At 43.1% G+C, this 19960-nt stretch overlaps 1 protein-coding gene across 1 annotated transcript in view; it reads right to left on the reverse strand.

The window, feature by feature from the left end:
* The window catches only part of THSD7B (thrombospondin type 1 domain containing 7B), an 838394-nt gene that overhangs the window by 103697 nt on the left and 714737 nt on the right, over positions 1–19960 (reverse strand). Inside the window, exons 16-17 of the mRNA XM_070423466.1 lie at positions 8290–8423; positions 429–579 (exon numbers count right to left, since the gene is read on the reverse strand). Of these exons, the coding sequence (XP_070279567.1) occupies positions 429–579; positions 8290–8423 (285 nt within the window). The remainder of the gene's footprint in view (positions 1–428; positions 580–8289; positions 8424–19960) is intronic.

Here is a 19960-nt window from a genome sequence, read left to right on the forward strand (position 1 = left end):
ACCACATCTTTGGGAACAATAGCAAAAGACAAAAACAGATCATCACTAACAGAAGCTAAATTACACAACGGAGTTGAGCTCCTAAGATAAAATTGATTCTGCCACGATAAAAATGGAACAGGACCAAGAGATGACAATGAGAATCGTTTGAGTACTTAAGAGACCACTTTAACAATGGGAGTGCGTTCGAATCCTAGCATCATCATTATAGGCTCATTTTCCCTGTTCGGTTCCCTTGATAAATGCCTAAAAAGAGGCACTGGCATTTTAAATTGCTCAGTCTTGATAGCTGAATTCTTTTTTTCTTTTCCTTTCTTAGGCAACAATATTTTCCTCTAGGACTAGAAGAATGGTTTTGAGAGCAGCACTGTGACTGTCTAGTGAAGGCCGAACCATGAGATTAGGGCACTGGCAGGGGAGAGAGTTACCTGTGGGCACTTGCTCCAGGTTCCCCACTCGGACATGACACATTCACTGGGGCACAGAAGCGAGCAGGGCTGGGTTTCTGGGGGCATCTCGTCCTGGTTGCAGAAGCTATTATTTACTGCCCCACCTTCCCTGGAGGCCGTGTTCACACATCTGTGAGGCAAGAGCACAACATAATGTGATGACTTCAAACAGTAGAGAGTACATTTAAAATAGTCATGAGGTATCATAGTTACTGACTCCTCAAACATAACATAAGATGAGCAGAGAAACCAGGAAAAAAATTCCAGTGCCTTCACGGAGTGATAACTCTGTGCTGACCCCTTTATTCCACAGAGCAGGAAAGATAAACAGGGACCAGAGATAACTACTGTCCTTGAAAACCTCTCACTCTAAAGAGACCTACAATATGTTTGCTCAGGTCTGGCACAGAGTGAATTTTCTTTTTATTGTAGCAAATCTTGAAGGCGCTCCTTTTCAGAATGAACCCATCACTTTGTAATAGCCAAGACCTCTGGTTGCCATGATTCCCTCAAACCTTCCCTAGACTTCTATCTCCTATCATATCATTTACGCCTCCCTAATCTGTGTCCAACACATTTAAGGTCAGGACAAAGTAAAGTGAATATTAATTGAACATGTTTTTCTTTTAGGTGTTTTCTGTAAATCAATAGGAAGTTTTGATGCCATAAACCAAAGGACAATGAGCAAACATTTTTGTGCACGAGATACAGATAAACACATTATAGTTGTTTGGACTCCTCGGTGTTGGGCTTTGAGATAAATGCTCGTGAAAGTTAAATAAATGATCATGATGTTGATACCATCAAATGAAAACCCAAGTCTTATACCACTATATACATCTACCAGAAAGGCTTAAATAAAAACAAAAAAATATATATCAAAACATTGGTAAGAATGTGGAGAAATTTTTACTCTTCTAACTCTGCTAGTTGGAGCACAAACTCTTTGGTAAATTAGGTGACAGTATCTACTAAAACTAAACATATACATACAGTGTATTCCAACAATCCCAATTTTATATTCCTCTGCAAAACAAATGTGGAAAAACATGCACCATATGATGACTGAAAATGTTCATGGCACCACTGTTCATAATCAGCCAAACCAGAAACAGTTTACCTAGACCCGTGGTCGGCAAACTGCGGCTCATGAGCCATATGCAGCTCTTTGGCCCCTTGAATGTGGCTCTTCCTAAGCCTTAGGAGTACGCTAATTAAGTTAATAACAATGTACCCACCTATATAGTTTAAGTTTAAAAAATTTGGCTCTCAAAAGAAATTTCAATGGTTGTACTGTTGATATTTGGCTCTGTCGACTAATGAGTTTGCCGACCACTGACCTAGACTATGCAGCCAGCAACATAAAGTAAATACATTGTGATAAATTAACACAATTACATGCTATACAGTGGTGAGAATGCATGAACTATGGTTGCATATAGGATCATGGGTAAAGCTTATAAATGTAATATTAAACAAAAGAAGCTAGACACAAAAGAACCTTCTTTATAATACCATTCATATAAAGTTAAATGGACAATACTCTTCTGTTGTCTCAGAAGTCAGAATAGTAATTACATTTGGGGTTACTGACTGACAGGGGCTTAGGTGGTCCTGGTAGTATCTTGTGTCTTGGTCTCTGGGCAGTTACAAAGGTGTGTTCACATTATGAAAAGTCATCAAGCTATTCCCCTATGATGTGACTTTTCTCTGTATTTATATTATACTAGAGGCCCAGTGCACAAAATTCGTTCATGGGTGGGGGGGCATGTGCCCCTCAGCTCAGCCTGTACCCTCTCTAATCTGAGACCCTTTGAGGGATGTCCTACTGCCGGTAGGATTGGTCCTAAACGGCAGTCAGACATCCCTCTCACAATCCAGGACTGCTGACTCCCAACCATTTGCTTGCCTACCTGATTGCCCCTAACTGCTTCTGCCTGCCAGTCTGATCAACCCCTAACCACTCCCCTGCCAGCCTGATTGACACCTAACTGCTCCCATGCCAGCCTGATTGCCCCTAACTGTCCTCTGCTGGCCCGATTGCCCCTGCCCACTCCTGCCAGCCTGATTGCCCCTAACTGTCCTCCCCTGCCAGCCTGGTCCCCCTCAACTGCCCTCCCCTGCCGGCAATCTTGTGTCCACATGGGGGCGGCCATCTTGTGTGTTGGAGTGATGGTCCATTTTCATATTACTCTTTTATTAGATGGGACTAGAGGCCTGGTGCGTGAAATTCATGTATTTGGTGGGAGAGGGGGGTGTCCCTCAGCCCAGCCTGCACCCTCTCGTAGTCCAGGCCTAAGTCGTCAATTGGACGTCCTTGCTGCCACGGAGGCAGGAGAGGCTCCCACCACCGCAGCTGCACTCACCAGCAGTGAGCCCGGCTTTTGGCCGAGCAGCGCTCCCCTGTGGGAGTGCACTGACCCCCAGGGGACAGTTCCTGCATTGAGCATCCGCCCCCTGGTGGTCAGTGCACATCAAAGCGACCGGTCATTCTGCCATTTGGTCGATTTGCATATTAGCCTTTTATTATATAGGCTATCAATTAGATTATTTTAAAAATATTTTCTCAAAAGTGTTTAATAATGACTTGGTATGTCCAAGCTCTTTTGCTAGGTGTTGGTATAAAGTGTTATTCTTTGTTAATAATAATTCACTTAGTAAATATTTTTAAGGGTTTACAGTGCACCAGGCCCTTGCCTGGATGCTGGTGCAGACAACTGAAACAATGACAGGTAGGATCTTTATTGTTACCGATATGTTCTTGGAGTGATAATGATCAGAGTAAAGGTGAAGATGACCATGATGATGGGATAAAAGGTGCCATTTGCTGGCCTGGTTATTTCAGACACAAGGCCACAGCCAAGGAGAAAACATGTTAAATAGGGTATGCAGGAGAGCTTTTGGTACTCCCCAAATCTTGCTGTGCTGAAGTGAATTGTTCTACATAGTAGGAGTCTTTTTACATATATCTACACTAATAAAAGAGAAACATGGTAATTAGCGTACGACCGCTACCCTTCCCATTGGCTAATCAGCATATCCTTATGCAAATTAACTGTCAGCCAAGATGGCGGCTGGCAGCCATGCACTGAAGCGAGCAGGGAGACTTGCTTGCTCCAGTGACCGTGGACTCCAACGTTCCCCGCCTCACTTGCCGGCCTCTCAGCTGAAACTCTAAGCAACTATGTACTATTTGCAAATAAGAAGCTAAACAAAACCCCAAAAACCGGCTTTCATTCAGCCAGGCTTCAGCCAGCCGGACCGCAACATTGTATCCATGTTTTTAGCAGCGAGGCCTCAGAGCTAAAGCTGGCCCAGAATAAAAAAAAAAGAAAAAAAAAAAGGAGCGGTTGGGAGCTTGAGTCACTCGCTTCCGGAAAACAGCCCTCAGCCCCTCACCCAGACTGGCCAGGCACCCCAGTGGGGACCCCCACCCTGATCCAGGACACCCTTCAGGGCAAACCAGCCAGCCCCTACCCATGGACCAAGCCTCTATCCTATATAGTAAAAGGGTAATATGCCTCCCGGCACCGGGATCAGCGTGACAGGGGTAGCGCCCAAACCCCGATTAGCCCTGCTCTGTGCCTGATAGGGGGGAGCTCCCCAATCCCCTGATTGCCCTGCGGCTCTGTGTGTGACAGGGGGGAGCTCGCCAACCCCCTGATCACCCTGCGGCTCTGTGTGTGACAGGGGGCGGGGCCACAACCTCCCTATCTGCCCTGCTCTGTTCGTGACAGGGGAAGGTGCCCCAACCTCCTGATCAGCCCTGCTCTGTGCCTGATAGGCGGGAGCTCCCCAATCCCCTGATTGCCCTGCGGCTCTGTGTTTGACAGGGTGCGGCGCACCAACCTCCTGATCGGCCCTGCCCTGAGTGTGACAGTGGCGGTGCCCCAACCCCCTGATCGGCCCTGTTCTGTGGGTGATAGTGGGTGGCACCCCAACCCCCTGATCTGCCCTGTTCTGTGTGTGACAGGGGGCGGTGCCCCAGCTCCCCTATCGGCCCTACTCTGTGAGTGACAGGGGGAAGCTCCTCAACCCCCTGATCGGCCCTGCTCTGTGCATGACAGGGGGGAGCTCCCCAACCCCCTGATCGACCCTGCTGTGTGTGTGACAGGGTACGGAGCCCCAACCCCCCTGATGGGCCCTGCTCTGTGAGTGACAGGGGGCAGCGCCCCAACCCCGATTGGCCCTGCTCTGTGAGTGACAGGGGGCAGTGACCCAACCCCCTGATCGGCCCTGCTCTGTGAGTGACAGGGGGCAGTGACCCAACCCCCTGATCGGCCCTGCTCTGTGCGTGACAGGGGCTGGCACCGCAACCTCCCCATCAACCCTGCCTTGAGTGTGACAGGGGGCGGTGCCCCAACCCCCCAATTGGCCCTACCCTGAGCGTGACTGAGGGTGGCATTGCAACCTCCTGATCCGCCCTGCTCTGTGCATGACAGGGGGTGGCGCCCCAACTCCCCAATCAGCCCTGCTCTAAGCCTGACCAGGGGCTGCACCTAGGGATTGGGCCTGCCCTCTGCCACCCAGGAGCAGGCCTAAGCCAGCAGGTCATTATCTCCCGGGGGGTCCCAGACTGCAAGAGGGCACAGGCCGGGCTGGGGGACCCCCCCCCCCCACCTGAGTGCACCGGGCCTCTAGTATATATATATTAATAATTATTTAAAATTTAGGAAAATTATAGTCAATCACTAGGCACAAAATACAATAAACTTTATTAGGTGCTAAGTAATGGGAAAGCAATGTATAAAGGAGGGTAGGAGAAAACGGCAGACAGAGAGAAGACATAAGTATGTAATGATTTCCTATGTAAGCAGGCATGGTACAGATTATCCTTAGACTTTAATTTCTCCTGCAGTAACAGTCAATAGTGGAAGGAGGGACCACAAGGTGGCTTTTTTCTTTTTTCCTGGACAAATTTAAAGCTGGAAATTGCTTTTCATTTTGACCACATACTCTCAGCTGATGTCCTTTTATCATTTCACTGAGAAGAAGAAGTAAGGCTACTTCTGGTCAATGGTGACTAGTTGAACTTATGCATCAGTCTTTTTTCACCTCAATATGCCACAAAAACAATATCAGAATAATCTGTTACACACACACACACACACCACACACCAAGAGGGAGGGGAAAGGCATTACCCTGTGAGGACAAAGAACAAGAAGACAAAGGCAACAAAAGGAAAATGGATGGGCTAGTGCTAACTGCCTTACCACACCAGGAAAGCTGAATATGAATTCTTCAAGGAAAAACAAGAAAGTACCTCCATTTATACCACAGAACACATGAGCTATTTGGGAATTTGTGTCACTAAGTACACCTGAAAATATAAATGAAAGAGGATGGAAAACTGGAGAATTTATTGAAAGTGTGTTTAAGTAGCCGGTCCCTGGGATCCCCTCCCCTAATCTACACAGCTCAGTGATAGTCCCTTTCTGCCAACGTAGGGAACTGAAAGTTTATTAGCTAGAAGGGGTCATAACGAGGGCCTTTTGATTAGAAGACCCTTAATATCATACTGAAAACAAGAATTTAAGTTAAAGGTAACACACTGTAAAAATCACCACAAGCTTAATATCTCAAACAATGTAAATTTATTATCTGATCATTCTGAAACACAGAAATCCAGTGTGGATCTCACTAGGCTAACTCGGTGCTTTGTCAGAGCTACATTCCTTTCCTTCCTGGAGCCTCTAGAGAAGAATATAAATATATATATATATATATATATATATATATATATATATATATATATATATATATATATATTTTAGAGGCCCGGTGCACAAAATTCATGCACAGGGGAGGGAGGGGGTTCCCTCAGCCCAGTCTGCACCCTCTCAAATCTGGGACCCCTCGGGGGATGTCTGACTGCTGGGATTGGGCCTAAACCGGAAGTCAGACATCCCTCTCACAATCCGGGACCACTGGCTCCTAACTGCTCACCTGCCTGCCTGCCTGATCGCCCCTAACTGCGCCCCCTGTTGGCTTGGTCACCCCCAACTGCCCCCCCCCCCGCCAGCCTGGTTGTCCCTAACTGCCCCCACTGCTGGCCAGGTCGCCCATTACTGCACCCCCCCCCCCTCCCCCCGCTGGCCTGGTCGCCCCATGCAGCCTGTTCGGCTGTCTGTTCGGTTGTGATGGTCACTTAGGCATATACACTGAGTGGCCAGATTATTATGACCACCTAATGTTTGTAGGGAAATTAGCTATAATTTCACGCTGAAGTTGCTAGAGGGCCAGACCATTATAAATAGGGAAGCAGGTTGTTTACCATGACAGAAGTGATTTTTTTCTGAAGATATGGGTAAACAATGCGATTTAACAGCCTTTGAACATGGGATACACACACACACACACACACACACACACACATATTTTTTTTATCCTTTCCAGGATAGCAAAAGGAATAATCTCCTTTACCTTGCTCTAGAAGACTACATGATTGGAGTACTGGCACCAGCACATGGGGCAGCTTGTTATTTACCTTGTTATCACAAGCCCACAAGGTTCCTGGTTTGGATGCTTCTTCCTCCCTGGAATCCTCTTTCTATAGAACCTCATTTATTTGGTTTCCTCCTCAAATATTGCTGGTCAACCTCCCCTAAATAGTATCCGTCATCTCTCTGACCCAATTTTATGTTTCTTCTCGGCAGTTAGAAGCAAAGACTTTCCAATATATTTACTTCTGTGTCTATTTTTTCTCTGCTACTAATGTCTTCGAGGACAGGAACTGTTTGTTCACCTTATCCCCAGTTCCTGGAACAGTGCCTGATCATAGAAGGCAAAGATTCAAAGGCTATTTTTTAAATTACTAAGTGATAGCAGTCATGCATGAACCATGAAGATGTCCTCCAGTCTGTAGGTTTTAAGAAAGAGAACAGATAAGCCGTTTCATGTATTACAACAGCATGCTATTGCCCTTGCTGGTGTGGTTCAGTGGTTATAGCACTGACCCGAGCATGGAAGGGTCATGGGTTCTGTTTTCGGTCAAGGCCATGAACCTGGGTATCAGGTTTCCTTCCCCAGCCCTGGTAGAAGTGCATGCGGGAGGCAAACAATCAATGTGTCTCGCTCAAATGAATGCTTCTCTCTCTGTTACCCTCCCTCTCTCCCTTCTATTCTCTCTAAAAATCAATGATAAAAATATCCTCAGGTGATGTTTAAGAAAAGAAAAAAGAAGAGCATGCTATTAAACTCAATAATGGTTGCGTTGCAAAATTCCTGGAAAATCCGCTTCACATATTTACCAGTAAATGTGATCATGCACATAAATCACATGACACAGTATGTGTGAGTTAGCAAGGGATGTCATAACAAAACGCCAGGGACTGGGTGGCCTGAACAGAAATGTATGCTCTCACAATGTAGAAGTTAGCAGTCTGAGAGCAAGGTGTTGGCAGAATCGGTTCTCCTGAGGTCTCCATCTTGGGCGTGTGGGTGTCCCTCTTCTCACTGGGTCCTCACCTGGTGTCTTCCTCTGGGTGTGTCTATGTCCTAATCTCCTCTTCTTATGAGAAACATAGCAACACAGTCAAATCTCCTAGTTTGTTAACAGTGATGGCCAGGAGTCAGCGGAGGGATGCCAGCCGCTCCATGCCATCGGCTGCCCACCAAAGGCATTGGCAGGAAACGGTAAGGATGGTGGCTTCATTGCTGAGGAATTCCCACCCCCTTTTGGCAGTGGAGGGCACATGTGCTCCATGGATTCTTAAAGATGAGCGAAAGCCAGAGTACACTGTGTGAAAGTCAGAGTGTGCTTGGCAAACAACGCTGTTGTTTTTACAGAAATGCCGAAGCCCCACTGCCCCCTTCCCCAAATGCCTCCATTCCACACACCTGATTTTCCTAGATTGCATTCCTCCGCCACAGCGCAGGGGCCTCAGCTCGTTGTGGATTCTGCATGGGGACCAGTGTTCTACAACCCAGGAATACTGATTGCACTCACTGTAACACGGGACTGCCTCATGCACCTGTGAAGAACAGCAAAGGGAAAAAAAGTATGTTAAACTACCCAAGTTATAGAAAAAATGCCTCTCTTTTTGTAATGCCTGCTGAGCATAATCTGAGAACTACACTCTGGTCCAAACGGCCAATTATATCCCTCAAAGCAAGATATATTTGGCTTCTCTGAAATTACGGATTTGCCTAAAGAAATATACCAGGGAAATCAACTAAGATATGAGGGTATGCCTTTGCAGAAGAGAACAAAGGACAGTCATTCCCCATCAACGAGAATAGGGATTCCATTATCATTTCGTTTCCTCAAAGAGCTCACACAGCATCTATTAGCCGGTTCAGCTCTCAATTATATGGTGTATTGTATTCTCAGATGTACTTTAAGATGTCAATTGAAACAAATACATGGAAGGGAAATTTACTCCTGAACATAACAGGTTTTTAGAATGCATAAGAAAAGTGGTATTTTTGCACCGAAAATTTCTTTTTAGGCTCCCAAATGATCAGTGCTAGCAGGCAATCATTTAGCCTCCTGGGCATCGTGGCTTCATCTGAATGTAGCTCTTTGTAGGATGGGTTCAGAGCATAGCTAAAACACACACACACACACACACACACACACACACAACAAATGCCGTCTAACTGTCAGAGGCTGTGCATGATTGCTGACTGTGAATACCTACAATGTCATGGTAAATTCACTGGGTGCCATAAATTAATTCTTAGGTTACTTCCTATCTGTTTATAATTATTTTTTTTCCTGAAATTGATGGGTAGTTAAATGAATTTGTCTGCCTTTTAGAGGTTGAATTTAAAATGTATTAGTTATCAATATAGAGCACAGTGTTCTTTCTTGGTAAGAAAAAAAACTGTTCCCTGGTGTGAAATGTTGCTCTAGCCCACAACGATGGCTCTAGTTTAGCCTGCTGATAAAGAGTGGCTCAGCCCATTACCCTAATAGTTAATTAATGCCTTTCCTCTTAAATAAGAATGTAAGCCTGGATCCTTTCCTCTCCTCGCCTTTCTAATTCCATAAAATTGTAAATGATGACTAGGCAGTGCTATCCAAATAGAACCATTACTTCCGAGTTTCTACTAAATGCAGGGGAAAGCACTATGTAATGGGATAATCAGAAGACGAGATTGGAGCACTGTCAGCATGTTAGATGGGAATCAAACGAGAAAAGGTTATTTGCGAGACTACATCTTTGGAATCACAAATAATGTCAGAAACTATTTTTATCTGCGGGGTTCTATTTGGCTCTCATGTAGAGTGCACATGGATAAGGGAAACCACGAAGTGAAAAATATGTGAGGGCAAAATGAAAGGAGATGGAAAATAGAAGTGGAAATGGGTGTAGGAAAAGTAGGAATTAAGTCATAAAAGAATCACATTTCTTGCTGTGAATGCCGACAAGAATGAAATGAAAGGGTTAGGAGCAATGCCTACATTAGAATAACGTGTAAGGGAGGAAAGTGCTAAAAAAAAACCTCAGAGGATGGTAGAAGTAAGAGAAAAATCTATAAAATTGAAAAGACATGACCCCACCCAAACAGACACCAGGAAACAGAGCTGACAGCCACTGAAGGTTAGTTGACCCAACTGTACCCTGGTCTTGAAGCTCTCACTAAATGTATAGGTTCATTTTATAAGCTCCTAAATGTGTATCAGACAATTCAAAGAAAGCTTGTTGATTTGCATATGAGATACAAGAAAGTCTGTCAAACCACTTTGCACAAACAGGGGATGGAGAAGAAATTCATTAAAAACAATTTACCCCACACCTCCCAATGTGTCCATCTGTAAGCAAATGGTGGGATAGCCTCCCTGAGATGAACCTATTTTTCTAAAACTATCGATACTAAGCAGAGAGTATAATTCCAGCCATCAAAAGCCCCAAGGTCATATGGAAAATGAAAAAGTGTTAGTTGCATGTATCTCTTATATAAACCTTGAACGCTTGGTGATAGATTGATTTACTGCTTTTATTCTTTATGTGCCAGCCATCTCCACCTGTGGCAGAGTAGCTAACCTCTGTGACAAGCTACTGGAAGACAGGGAGTCGGTCTATGTAGGACGATGGTGACCACCTTCTTGATTAATGGTGGAAAAATAGCTCCTCTTAAAGAAGGTTCTCCAGTCCCATGGGTTTACTTGGCATGCCCCCCATATGCATCAGCCATTTTAACGATGTTCACACTGTCACTTCTAGCTGATAAATCGCTACCCTTCCCTCAAAGCACACCCACAGTAAACCCCATCACTTCCACAAGGCTCTCCCCATGTTTCCAGTTTCCCATGTTTCCTTGCTTTTGGTACTCAAGTGACAGTCTCAGTTTTAAGCACGCTTGTAGCTACATTATAATGTCACATGCACATGTACAGGGGACAGTGGTGGTGGCTAGGGTGGTGGGTTCTAAGGGAGCAAACACATTTAAAAAGTCATCGCTTTGATTTCTCTATATCAGTGGTTCTCAATCAGGATTTTAAAAAGATTCCCAGGTGATTCTAGTGTGCAGCCAAGGTTGAGAACCACTGCTCTATATGTTTCCTATTCTCTCATACGAGCATAGCCCCCCCCCCTTTTTTTTTTACCTCAGTCTTAATACCATATGTGTTTACTTTTTATCTTAAGTAATATTGAGAATATACTCAAAGAAACATAATTTGTATTCTCCATACCTAAATATGCTTTTCTATCAGCGTATTTAACCAGGAGTCAGATCTGGAATAGCAGTGTTATTTATGTGACTACTTAAAAAAGAAACGTGTGTGCCCTAACCAGTTTGGCTCAGTGGATAGAGCGTCGGCCTGCGGACTGAAGGGTCCTAGGTTCGATTCTGGTCAGGGGCATGTACCTTGGTTGCGAGCACATCCCCAGTGGGGGGTGTGCAGGAGGCAGCTGATTGATGTCTCTCTCTCATTGATGTTTCTAGCTCTCTATCTCTCTCCCTTCCTCTCTGTAAAAAATCAATAAAATATATTTAAAAAAAAAAAAAAAAAGAAACGTGTGAGTTGTAGGCAGGCAGGGACGATGTTTCTATAATGTCTGTATTTCACAAGACAGGGAGAGGAGGGTAGTGCTCAACAAGCACTTGTTGAATTAAACTAATTTTTGAATGTGCCCAGGTTGGTAAATGACTCTTAGTTAATTTTCTAGAGAAAATAAGCCCACTAAATGGAACACATAAAAGGTACTTTACAAAGCTCAAAGGACAATAAGAAGGAATAGAAATGAAAACTTTTCTTTCCATTATGGGCTTTGGTGAAGAATAGCAATCACTATTTTATCAAAAGGCACTACGCGATGATTTTGTTAATGGAAAAAAGGCCATCCCTTAACAATTGTGAGAATTGTCTCCTTAGAGCCCTTGTCGACCAGGCAAAGGAATCTTACTTAGAGGATCCACAACACCTGGAAGAGGCAAAGAGGCAGCTCACTCATTTGTGGAATATAAATAACATTATGAACTGATGAATAAAAATATATACAGAGGCAAAGAATCATTGAACAGACTGTCAAACTACAGCGGGAAGGCAAGGGAGCGCTGACGGGTAAGAGATCAACCAAAGGATTTGTATGCATGCATATAAGCATAACCAATGGACACAGACACTGGGAGGGAGGGTAAGGGCATGTGCTGGGGGCTAGGGGAGGCTGGGGGGAGGTCAATGGGGAAAAAAAGGAGACATATGTACTACTAATTGTAATACTTTAAACAATAAAATAACATTTAAAAAATGCACTACCCAGATGCCCGATTTCTTCTCCTGTCAGCTCTCTATGTTCTCCCTATTTCATATTGCTACTCAGTTGCTAATTATAGTTTTATAATGAAAATGTGTTAAAACACCGGCTTTATCAGGGAATCATATGGACATGTTCTGAAGGAAAGAAATGAGCCATGGGGAAGTTAAATGAAAATCATGTGTTAATGGCATGAATTAGGAAGAAAATAACAGAGTTTAATAGGGTCATTGATGCTAAAAATGCCACTGAAAAGTCTAGATCCTCTGAAAGAGGTAACATTACATTCTCCTGGTAATGAGTCCTATTTATTACTTCTTCACTGGGGAATTCTGTTTTTATATTTTGATAGTTCGGGAGTCATAATCATAAACGGATTCACTGAGTCAATCTTTTAATAATTATTAAGTAGGCCACTGCTCATGGTAACTGATCAATTTAACTTGGCATTGTTTTCTGATACCACTCTTCAACTTCAGACTGACTCCAGTTGGGGAAACAATTGGAATCTAATTGGTCATCAGTGACTGTCATTACTACAGATCAGAATCTTAGGCTTCAAGGGCTCAGATAAGGCAAACAATCCAACAAGCACAATAATAACAAAGACAAATCAAGGAAAAGTCATGGTCTCAGCTTTTCTGTAGAGGCAACCCTTTGCTCCAGTGAAGCTGCTATCAAGTCCAAGGACTCTGTGGCTACTTTGCATTTGAAAATTGGTTCAAAGGCCCATCTGGGGCCATAGTCAAGGGCTGTCCCATGGGAAGCGGGCAGGAACTGGTCCCCTGGAGTGATGAGCTCACAAAGCATTAAGGATTCCCCTCTCCTTCAGATGTTGTGACCGCTTAACATAAGATGTACAAACTTGCCTCTGATCGGGCCTAGGGTCCTCATCCCTTATCTAGGCTTTCCCTTTTTCCTCCTCGAGGCCTCATACTTTCCCTTCAGAAGGATCTTCTAGGCAACACCTTCCTTCAAGATACCAAATTTGCCCCTTTTCTTAGTCAATCAGAAACATAAGTTATACTTTCTTCCATTAGGACCTGTCTGACTGACTGGAAAGTACCACATTTACACAATTACCCATTAACTTTTTGCTTCCATTTTTATTAATCAGGCATTTAAATCTGTTTGTTCACAGTGTAACACATGCAATTGAACCCAGGAGCTTTGCACTGTGTCCATCACAGTCCCCGGTCAGCACCATAATGCTGTGTAAAAGATTATAGCTTATAAGAGACATTCTATGTCTTAGGTCTTGATTATCACAGTCATTTGAGTTAGACAATATTGGTCTGACCTCTATTTACAGGGAAAAATTACTAACATTCTCAGAGGCTAAATTAGTCATTCATGGCTGGTCCCCAAAGTGAGATTGAGTAGCCCAATCTGGTGATGCTAATTGTGCACTGGCTGCCTGTTTAGCTGGTTCAGGCACATCACCATGCTCTGAGAGACAGTCAGTATCTTCTCAGTGACAAAGGTGATGCTAATATCTATAATTCCCAAAAAGGGAAAACCCAGAAGTGAATGTTCAAAGATGTCTATGTAGTAGATGATGCCTATTACTTTATATAGCAAAAATATTGCATGAGCAATGCATTCCTTGCCTTTGACTAGTGTTTCCTTTCACAATTTCAAAAACCCAAAAAGTGTCTCAGAAAACTAATTTTCACGCATAAAGCAAGAGCAGGCCTAAGTGTTTTAGATGATTGTCATCCTCTGTGTGAAGATGGTGCATTAAAAAATATCCACTAGTATTTTAAATTGTTATCTATGGGAAAAACAAGTCATCATGTGCTATGGGCTGCTCAAGAGTGCTCCATCTAAGGTAAGGCTTTTTCTGGAGATCTTAGAGTCCAGGGATCCATACACAGGGATCCATACGCCAGATGCTCAAGTCTGGGGCCTTTTCCTGGGCATTTTCACACACTCGCTTCTTTAGCACAGCAAACGAAAGACTTCCTCGGGATGCTCTGAGCTGATCACCATACCTGCTTTGTGAATTTCACTATTGATTTTAAATATTATACGTTTTGTTTTCAATTTTGATGTTAAAAGTATAAAATAAACCTAATAACACTAAATCAGCATTATCTGAAAAATTTATTGACAACTAAAGTGTTGAACTTTAGCCAATAAAACGTTTATCAGAATAATAATGGTGGCAGCTACTAGTAAATTCTCCATCTCTTCAAAACTGCAGGTTCCAGCTGGATGTGCAGACCCTGAGAACTACAGCATTGGTGCAAGGGCCCCTCTAATGCATTCCCCTACCAAATTCTGTCTGTGGTCTTAATGGATAATATCATCTCAGCCATGTTACCACCACTAGTAAAATGAATTTATACCATGTTGTGATTAATGAAGTTTTCATTGCATGAGAAAGAACTGTTGAATTTGAAAGCACTGATTAGAAAGTGTTCAATGTAGGTTAAGAACATAAATTCCTCATATCAAAAACACAGGGAACCACTGCCTTTACATGTAAAGAAGAGAAGAAATGGACCAACTAGCAGGCTATGCCCTAAAAGAACATTACTCTTTATGTTTTGATAAAAGATGTGTTGCACAGAAGAGCCATTTTTTCTGAAAGTGGATATTAAAGAATACTTTTTGCTGATAAGTTCTAAGCTCCAGATTTATTACCTTACATTTCCTAATGGTCTACGGCACTAAACCCCTTCCCTCTGCCCTAAATATCACTGATGAGCTTTAAGCACAGAGTCCTCAGAGTCCAGACCATCATCCATGCACAGCTAAGTCATCTCCATCACCCACATAGTCCTATTTCCCTCCCCATAATGGAAGAGGGAGGTGGGGGTGGGTAGTAAGACTTAACAAGACCACACAAGGCATGTACATCTTCCCCTCGCCCATGTCCCCTGCCTTTTTGCAGGAAGTCACACACAGCCCATTCACTACAGAAGGTACATAAGAGAGGGGAGCCCCAAAGCCCTCATCTAAAAGGCTTGGTCAGAGCCCTGTTAGCTGTGCTGATGGACTTTGGATGATCTATAAATGCACGCAAGTAAAAATGCTCCAATTAAAGCATAATATTATATAGGGTGTCCCAAAACAATGTATGCACACCCTTTGGATAATTATAAAGGCTGCGTTTATTAAAATACATTTCATTTTCAAAATTGAGCTGACAGCTGTTAAAGTGTGTATATATTTTTTGGGACACCCTGTGTTTCTCCCTGCAGAAGATTTACATTTCTCATTATGTGTATTTAAGCAACTATGACAGTAAACCATGGCCTTGAAGTGCACTGCATAGTAATGGACTATCGGCAAAAAAAATGATCATCCTGCACGTTCTGTAAGGGCACGCTATCTGCAGTAATGCTCTAACTCACGTGTGTGTGAACGTGAACATGAGCACTGATCGGCCTCCCTCTATGCCTGGTGTGTACCACAGGACTGAGTGAACACACTGATATGGCCAGGTTAGGGCAAGTTGAACTGCACGGCCCACACACCGCACCAGAGCACGATGTACACAGTCACAGCAAATAGAGGAGAGAAGGGAACTCACTGCACAATCTGGACTGCCTTCCCCAACACGCTGGGGGTGCCGCCACTGCCATGCTGTGCAGCGGCAAGACATCAGGTGGCATTTGGGAGATTGCTCACAGCACACCATGGACTACAGTTCTGGTGGCCCTCTGGGTTTTCATTGAACAGAATGAAGTTATCAGTCATGTTGAAGTAAAAAAAAAAAAAGCAACACTATGTCAACTATGATTGATACTTCCAGCAAACTCTGCCAGAACTGAGCCCATAGTTCTTTAGAGAAGAGGTTATAGATAAGCCTGGAAGACATGATGCAAAGTGAAATAAGCCAGTCACAGAAGTGCAAATACTACCCGAGTCTGCATCTATGAGCTGCTCAAGTAGTCAAACTTGTGGAAGCAAAGAATAGAATGGTGGTTGTCAGGGGCCGAGGGGAGAGAACAATGAAGAGATCTAATCAACGGGTATAATATTTCAGTGATGCACAATGAGTAAGTTCTAGAGGTCTGCTGGGCAACATTGTGCCTGTGGATAAGAACATTGCATTATACACAAACGTATAGAAGGTGTTTTTAGCACAGTAAAAATTTAATTAAAAAGAGGCATGTGTCTCAGAGGGAATTGGACTTCACCGTGGGATTCTGACTAGGGGTGGGAACTTCTGCCGTAAACATCCAAGAGAAACTGTGTAGGAGTCTAGTGCAAATATTAGATACTGGCAGATGCTAGATACCAGGATATGACCACCAGACATCAGGTAAGAAAGGAAAGTTTTCTTTCTCTGTTGCAATAACAAGCAGTGTGAAATGAAGACTGCTCTGCCTCCTGGCAGGTAACAGCAGTTTTATAAATTATGACAGAAGGCAGTGCTAAAGCAGAGCTTAACAGATCCCAGGCCTCAGAAACAGATGTCTGAAGGGGAAATAAGTCACAGTGGTCTAGAGCACTGTTTGGGATTTATTAAGAAATGGAGAACAGGGCTTTAAGCCTGAGGCTTGCAACTGTCAAACAGAAGTGGCGGCTTTGGGGGAAACCTTTGCTTTCCTTGTTGGCCTTTGCTAGGAGAGGTCTCGTACAGCTCCCACTGGTTCTCAGTAGTTGGGAGCATCCACGTCATCCCTATATTCTAGGAAACATGCAACTTTCTCTTCACTGAATAAATGCAAGAAGCCTATGGCTTCAAAAAGACGTGCTTTTCAATTATGCCTAGAAAATCAATATAATTTGGATTAATAAAAAGAAGCAAGTATAATTTAAATTGCATACCCCTTAGGCAGAGAAATCCTATGTTTATGGGGCTGGACCACTGCATATGAATGGACAAGGAAGAGTAGCCCTAGTTAGGAATGACCTACTATAAAATACTTTGGACATATAGTCCCCCAACTTTACTTGGAGTATCTCAAATGGGAAACTTGATGAGGTAGAATCTCATTGTGGACAGTGGGAGCCACTAAGACTTATAAGATTTATATCAAGAGAGCTACTCCAAATAAAGTTGGGGGACTATATGTCATTTTGAATGTGAGAGGGATAAGAGTGCGTGAATGTGCTGAGAAAGGCAGAAATAGAGGTGATGGTTATGGATCGACTGCTATTTTCACAAAACTTCCAACATAACAAGGAAGAAGAGACACCAAGATTTGGTAGTGAAAATGAGAGTCAACCCAAAGATCACTGCTGTTTTTGGGAATCATTTAAGATCAGTATGTTCTAGAACAGTGGTTCTCAACCTGTGGGTCGAGACCCCTTTGGGGGTCGAACGACCCTTTCACACGGGTCGCCTAAATACATTCTGCATATCAGATATTTACATTACGATTCATAACAGTAGCAAAATTACAGTTATGAAGTAGCAACAAAAATAATTTTATGGTTGGGGTCACCACAACATGAGGAACTGTATTTAAGGGTAGAGGCATTAGGAAGGTTGAGAACCACTGTTCTAGAACCTAGGGATGCATTAAAGCGCCCCTCCCCTTTTTTCCCAACCTGAATTATGAAGAAAATGATGAGGCATCAGCCTCCCAATGCCCTGAATTCCAGGGAGCATTGCTAATGAGCAGATCAGCAGAAACCCTTGGGTACTTCAAAAAGATACTTTTTTATAATGTATTAACCATCTTCTTTCATCTTATGCTGACTGGCTTGGGATAAATCGAATGCTGTGTGTGACCTAAAAAGCAATCTGGGCTTTGGAAGGTTTGCGGATATTCTCAGGAGGCAAGCACAAAACTGGCTTCCGGGACCACATCCAAAAAGAAGCCCCATAATTGATAAGAAATTCCTTTTCACATGTTTCTTATCAGGCGAGGAGAGCGCTGGGCCCACATGCTATAGTCTCTTAACCACTGTCACAGACAAACCTGTCCTACTCTGAAGCAAATCATAGTTCTCGCATATCACTTACCCCATTAAAGAGAACAGAACAAAAGAAGGAGCCATAAAACATTGGCCATTATTAGCCTGGCCAGTGTGGCTCAGTGGTTGAGCCTCCACCAATGAACCAGGAGGTCAAGGTTTGATTTCCAGTCAGGGCACATACCTGGGATGTGGGCTCAATCCCCAGTAGGGGACGTGCAGGAGGCAGCCGATCAATGCTTCTTTCTCATCATTGATGTTTCTCTCTCTCTCTCTCCCCCTCTCCCTTCCTCTCTGAAAGCAATAATTTTTTTTTTAATGGCCATGATTCTATCTAGTAAGACCAATATAGAAAGGAGAAACAAGAATTATAGTCTGCAAACTCCATTCATAATTTGGCTAATTTTTAATTGATCCTATCAGAACAGGCAGGAGGAGTGGAGATTACTGTATCATTCCATCTAAGAAAAAAACAGACATAATTATTAATTCCTTATGGTCTGGGCAAAAGAGAAAACTGAAGTTTACTACTATAAAATACCCTTAAAGAGACTATTTGCGCAAAGGTGTTCTGTGTTACACACACATGCACACAGACACAGGGATCTTTATCTTATTCTGTAGATAAACATGAGAAAGCAACTCTTAGGCTGCTTTGTGCGCCAACAGTTCTCTTGCCTGTTAAAGTACTAGGCCAGGCACAGCACAGATGGCTTTTTAAAATACGAACTCCCAGTGTGAGTTCTCCCATAACAAACTGGATGTGTCTGGGGCTAAGTTAAAGTGAAACGCGGATCCGCTAGTGGTGTTTTATAACCAAGGATGGTGCAGTCTGACCTTTGCAGAAGTGAGAGGCGAGATTGACTGGATAATGGAATCCCTGCCATTCACTTATGTGGTGATGAATTGGGATCTTGGCACTGATTTCCGCCCTAATCTCATCAGTTGGAGACTCTTATTAGGGACTAATTGAAAGCTGTTGCTTTATGGAATACAGAGTATCGTGTTGGAAACATTCTTCCGCTGAGGCAGACAGTGAAGAAGAGACAAGGACTGATATGGCCTTTTTGGCTCTTTACAAAATAAAAACAGAAGAAGATTACAGAAGGAAAATGATAGTTTAAGGCAGACTTGTATCTAGCCTCCATTTTAGGAAACAAATATTACTAAATACAACATAAATAATGAAAATATTCATGGGTACTCACAACATGGGTTATTTGAAAAACATGACAACGAAGGCAGAATGTTCAATAAACCCATTTACACAAAGTTGGCACATTTCTACAAACTTGGCCTCGATAAAAAGTTAAAATATAACTACAAGTGTGCACATACAACCGACAGCCCTTCTCAGATATTTACTGAGGACTAAGAGTTCAAGAAATCATATTTTCTGCAAACAGCCTTTCCTTCTGCCAAAACACACACGCACAAAAACAACAACAACAAAACTTTATGCTCCGTGTCCCTGGTTTATCTGCTGTGCTCAATAAATGTATATGGGCATAAATAATGAATGAACAACTGCAGAAATACTTTCTGTGCATGCTTCCTGCAAAGCATACCTAGACCAAACCATAATGCTGGTGTCACCAGAAGTTAAAAGCTTCGCCCTCTTTGTAATTATTTTTACAAGGATTTTAATATCATGCATCAATAATTCAAATGCAATTGTTTATAATTATACTCTGGTCCCAATATTTGAAAGTGGATATCCAGATGAATTCACAGAGTCTTTCTGATATTTCTTAGACATATGTAAGTTCCAAGTTGTCTCATTTCTGAATTCAGTTATGATTTCTCGAAATATAATGACAGTAGTACCCCATATCCACATCATAATTATGGATGCCATGACTTACTTAAGAAAATACAAGCTTCTAAAAGAATTGAGTTTTTCTTCCCTTGAAGGCAGGTAA

The sequence above is a fragment of the Myotis yumanensis genome, unplaced genomic scaffold, assembly GCF_028538775.1.
Source record: "Myotis yumanensis isolate MYYU_CA2020_CCGP unplaced genomic scaffold, mMyoYum1.0.hap1 SCAF_8, whole genome shotgun sequence".
In the NCBI taxonomy this organism is placed as follows: Eukaryota; Metazoa; Chordata; class Mammalia; order Chiroptera; family Vespertilionidae; genus Myotis; species Myotis yumanensis.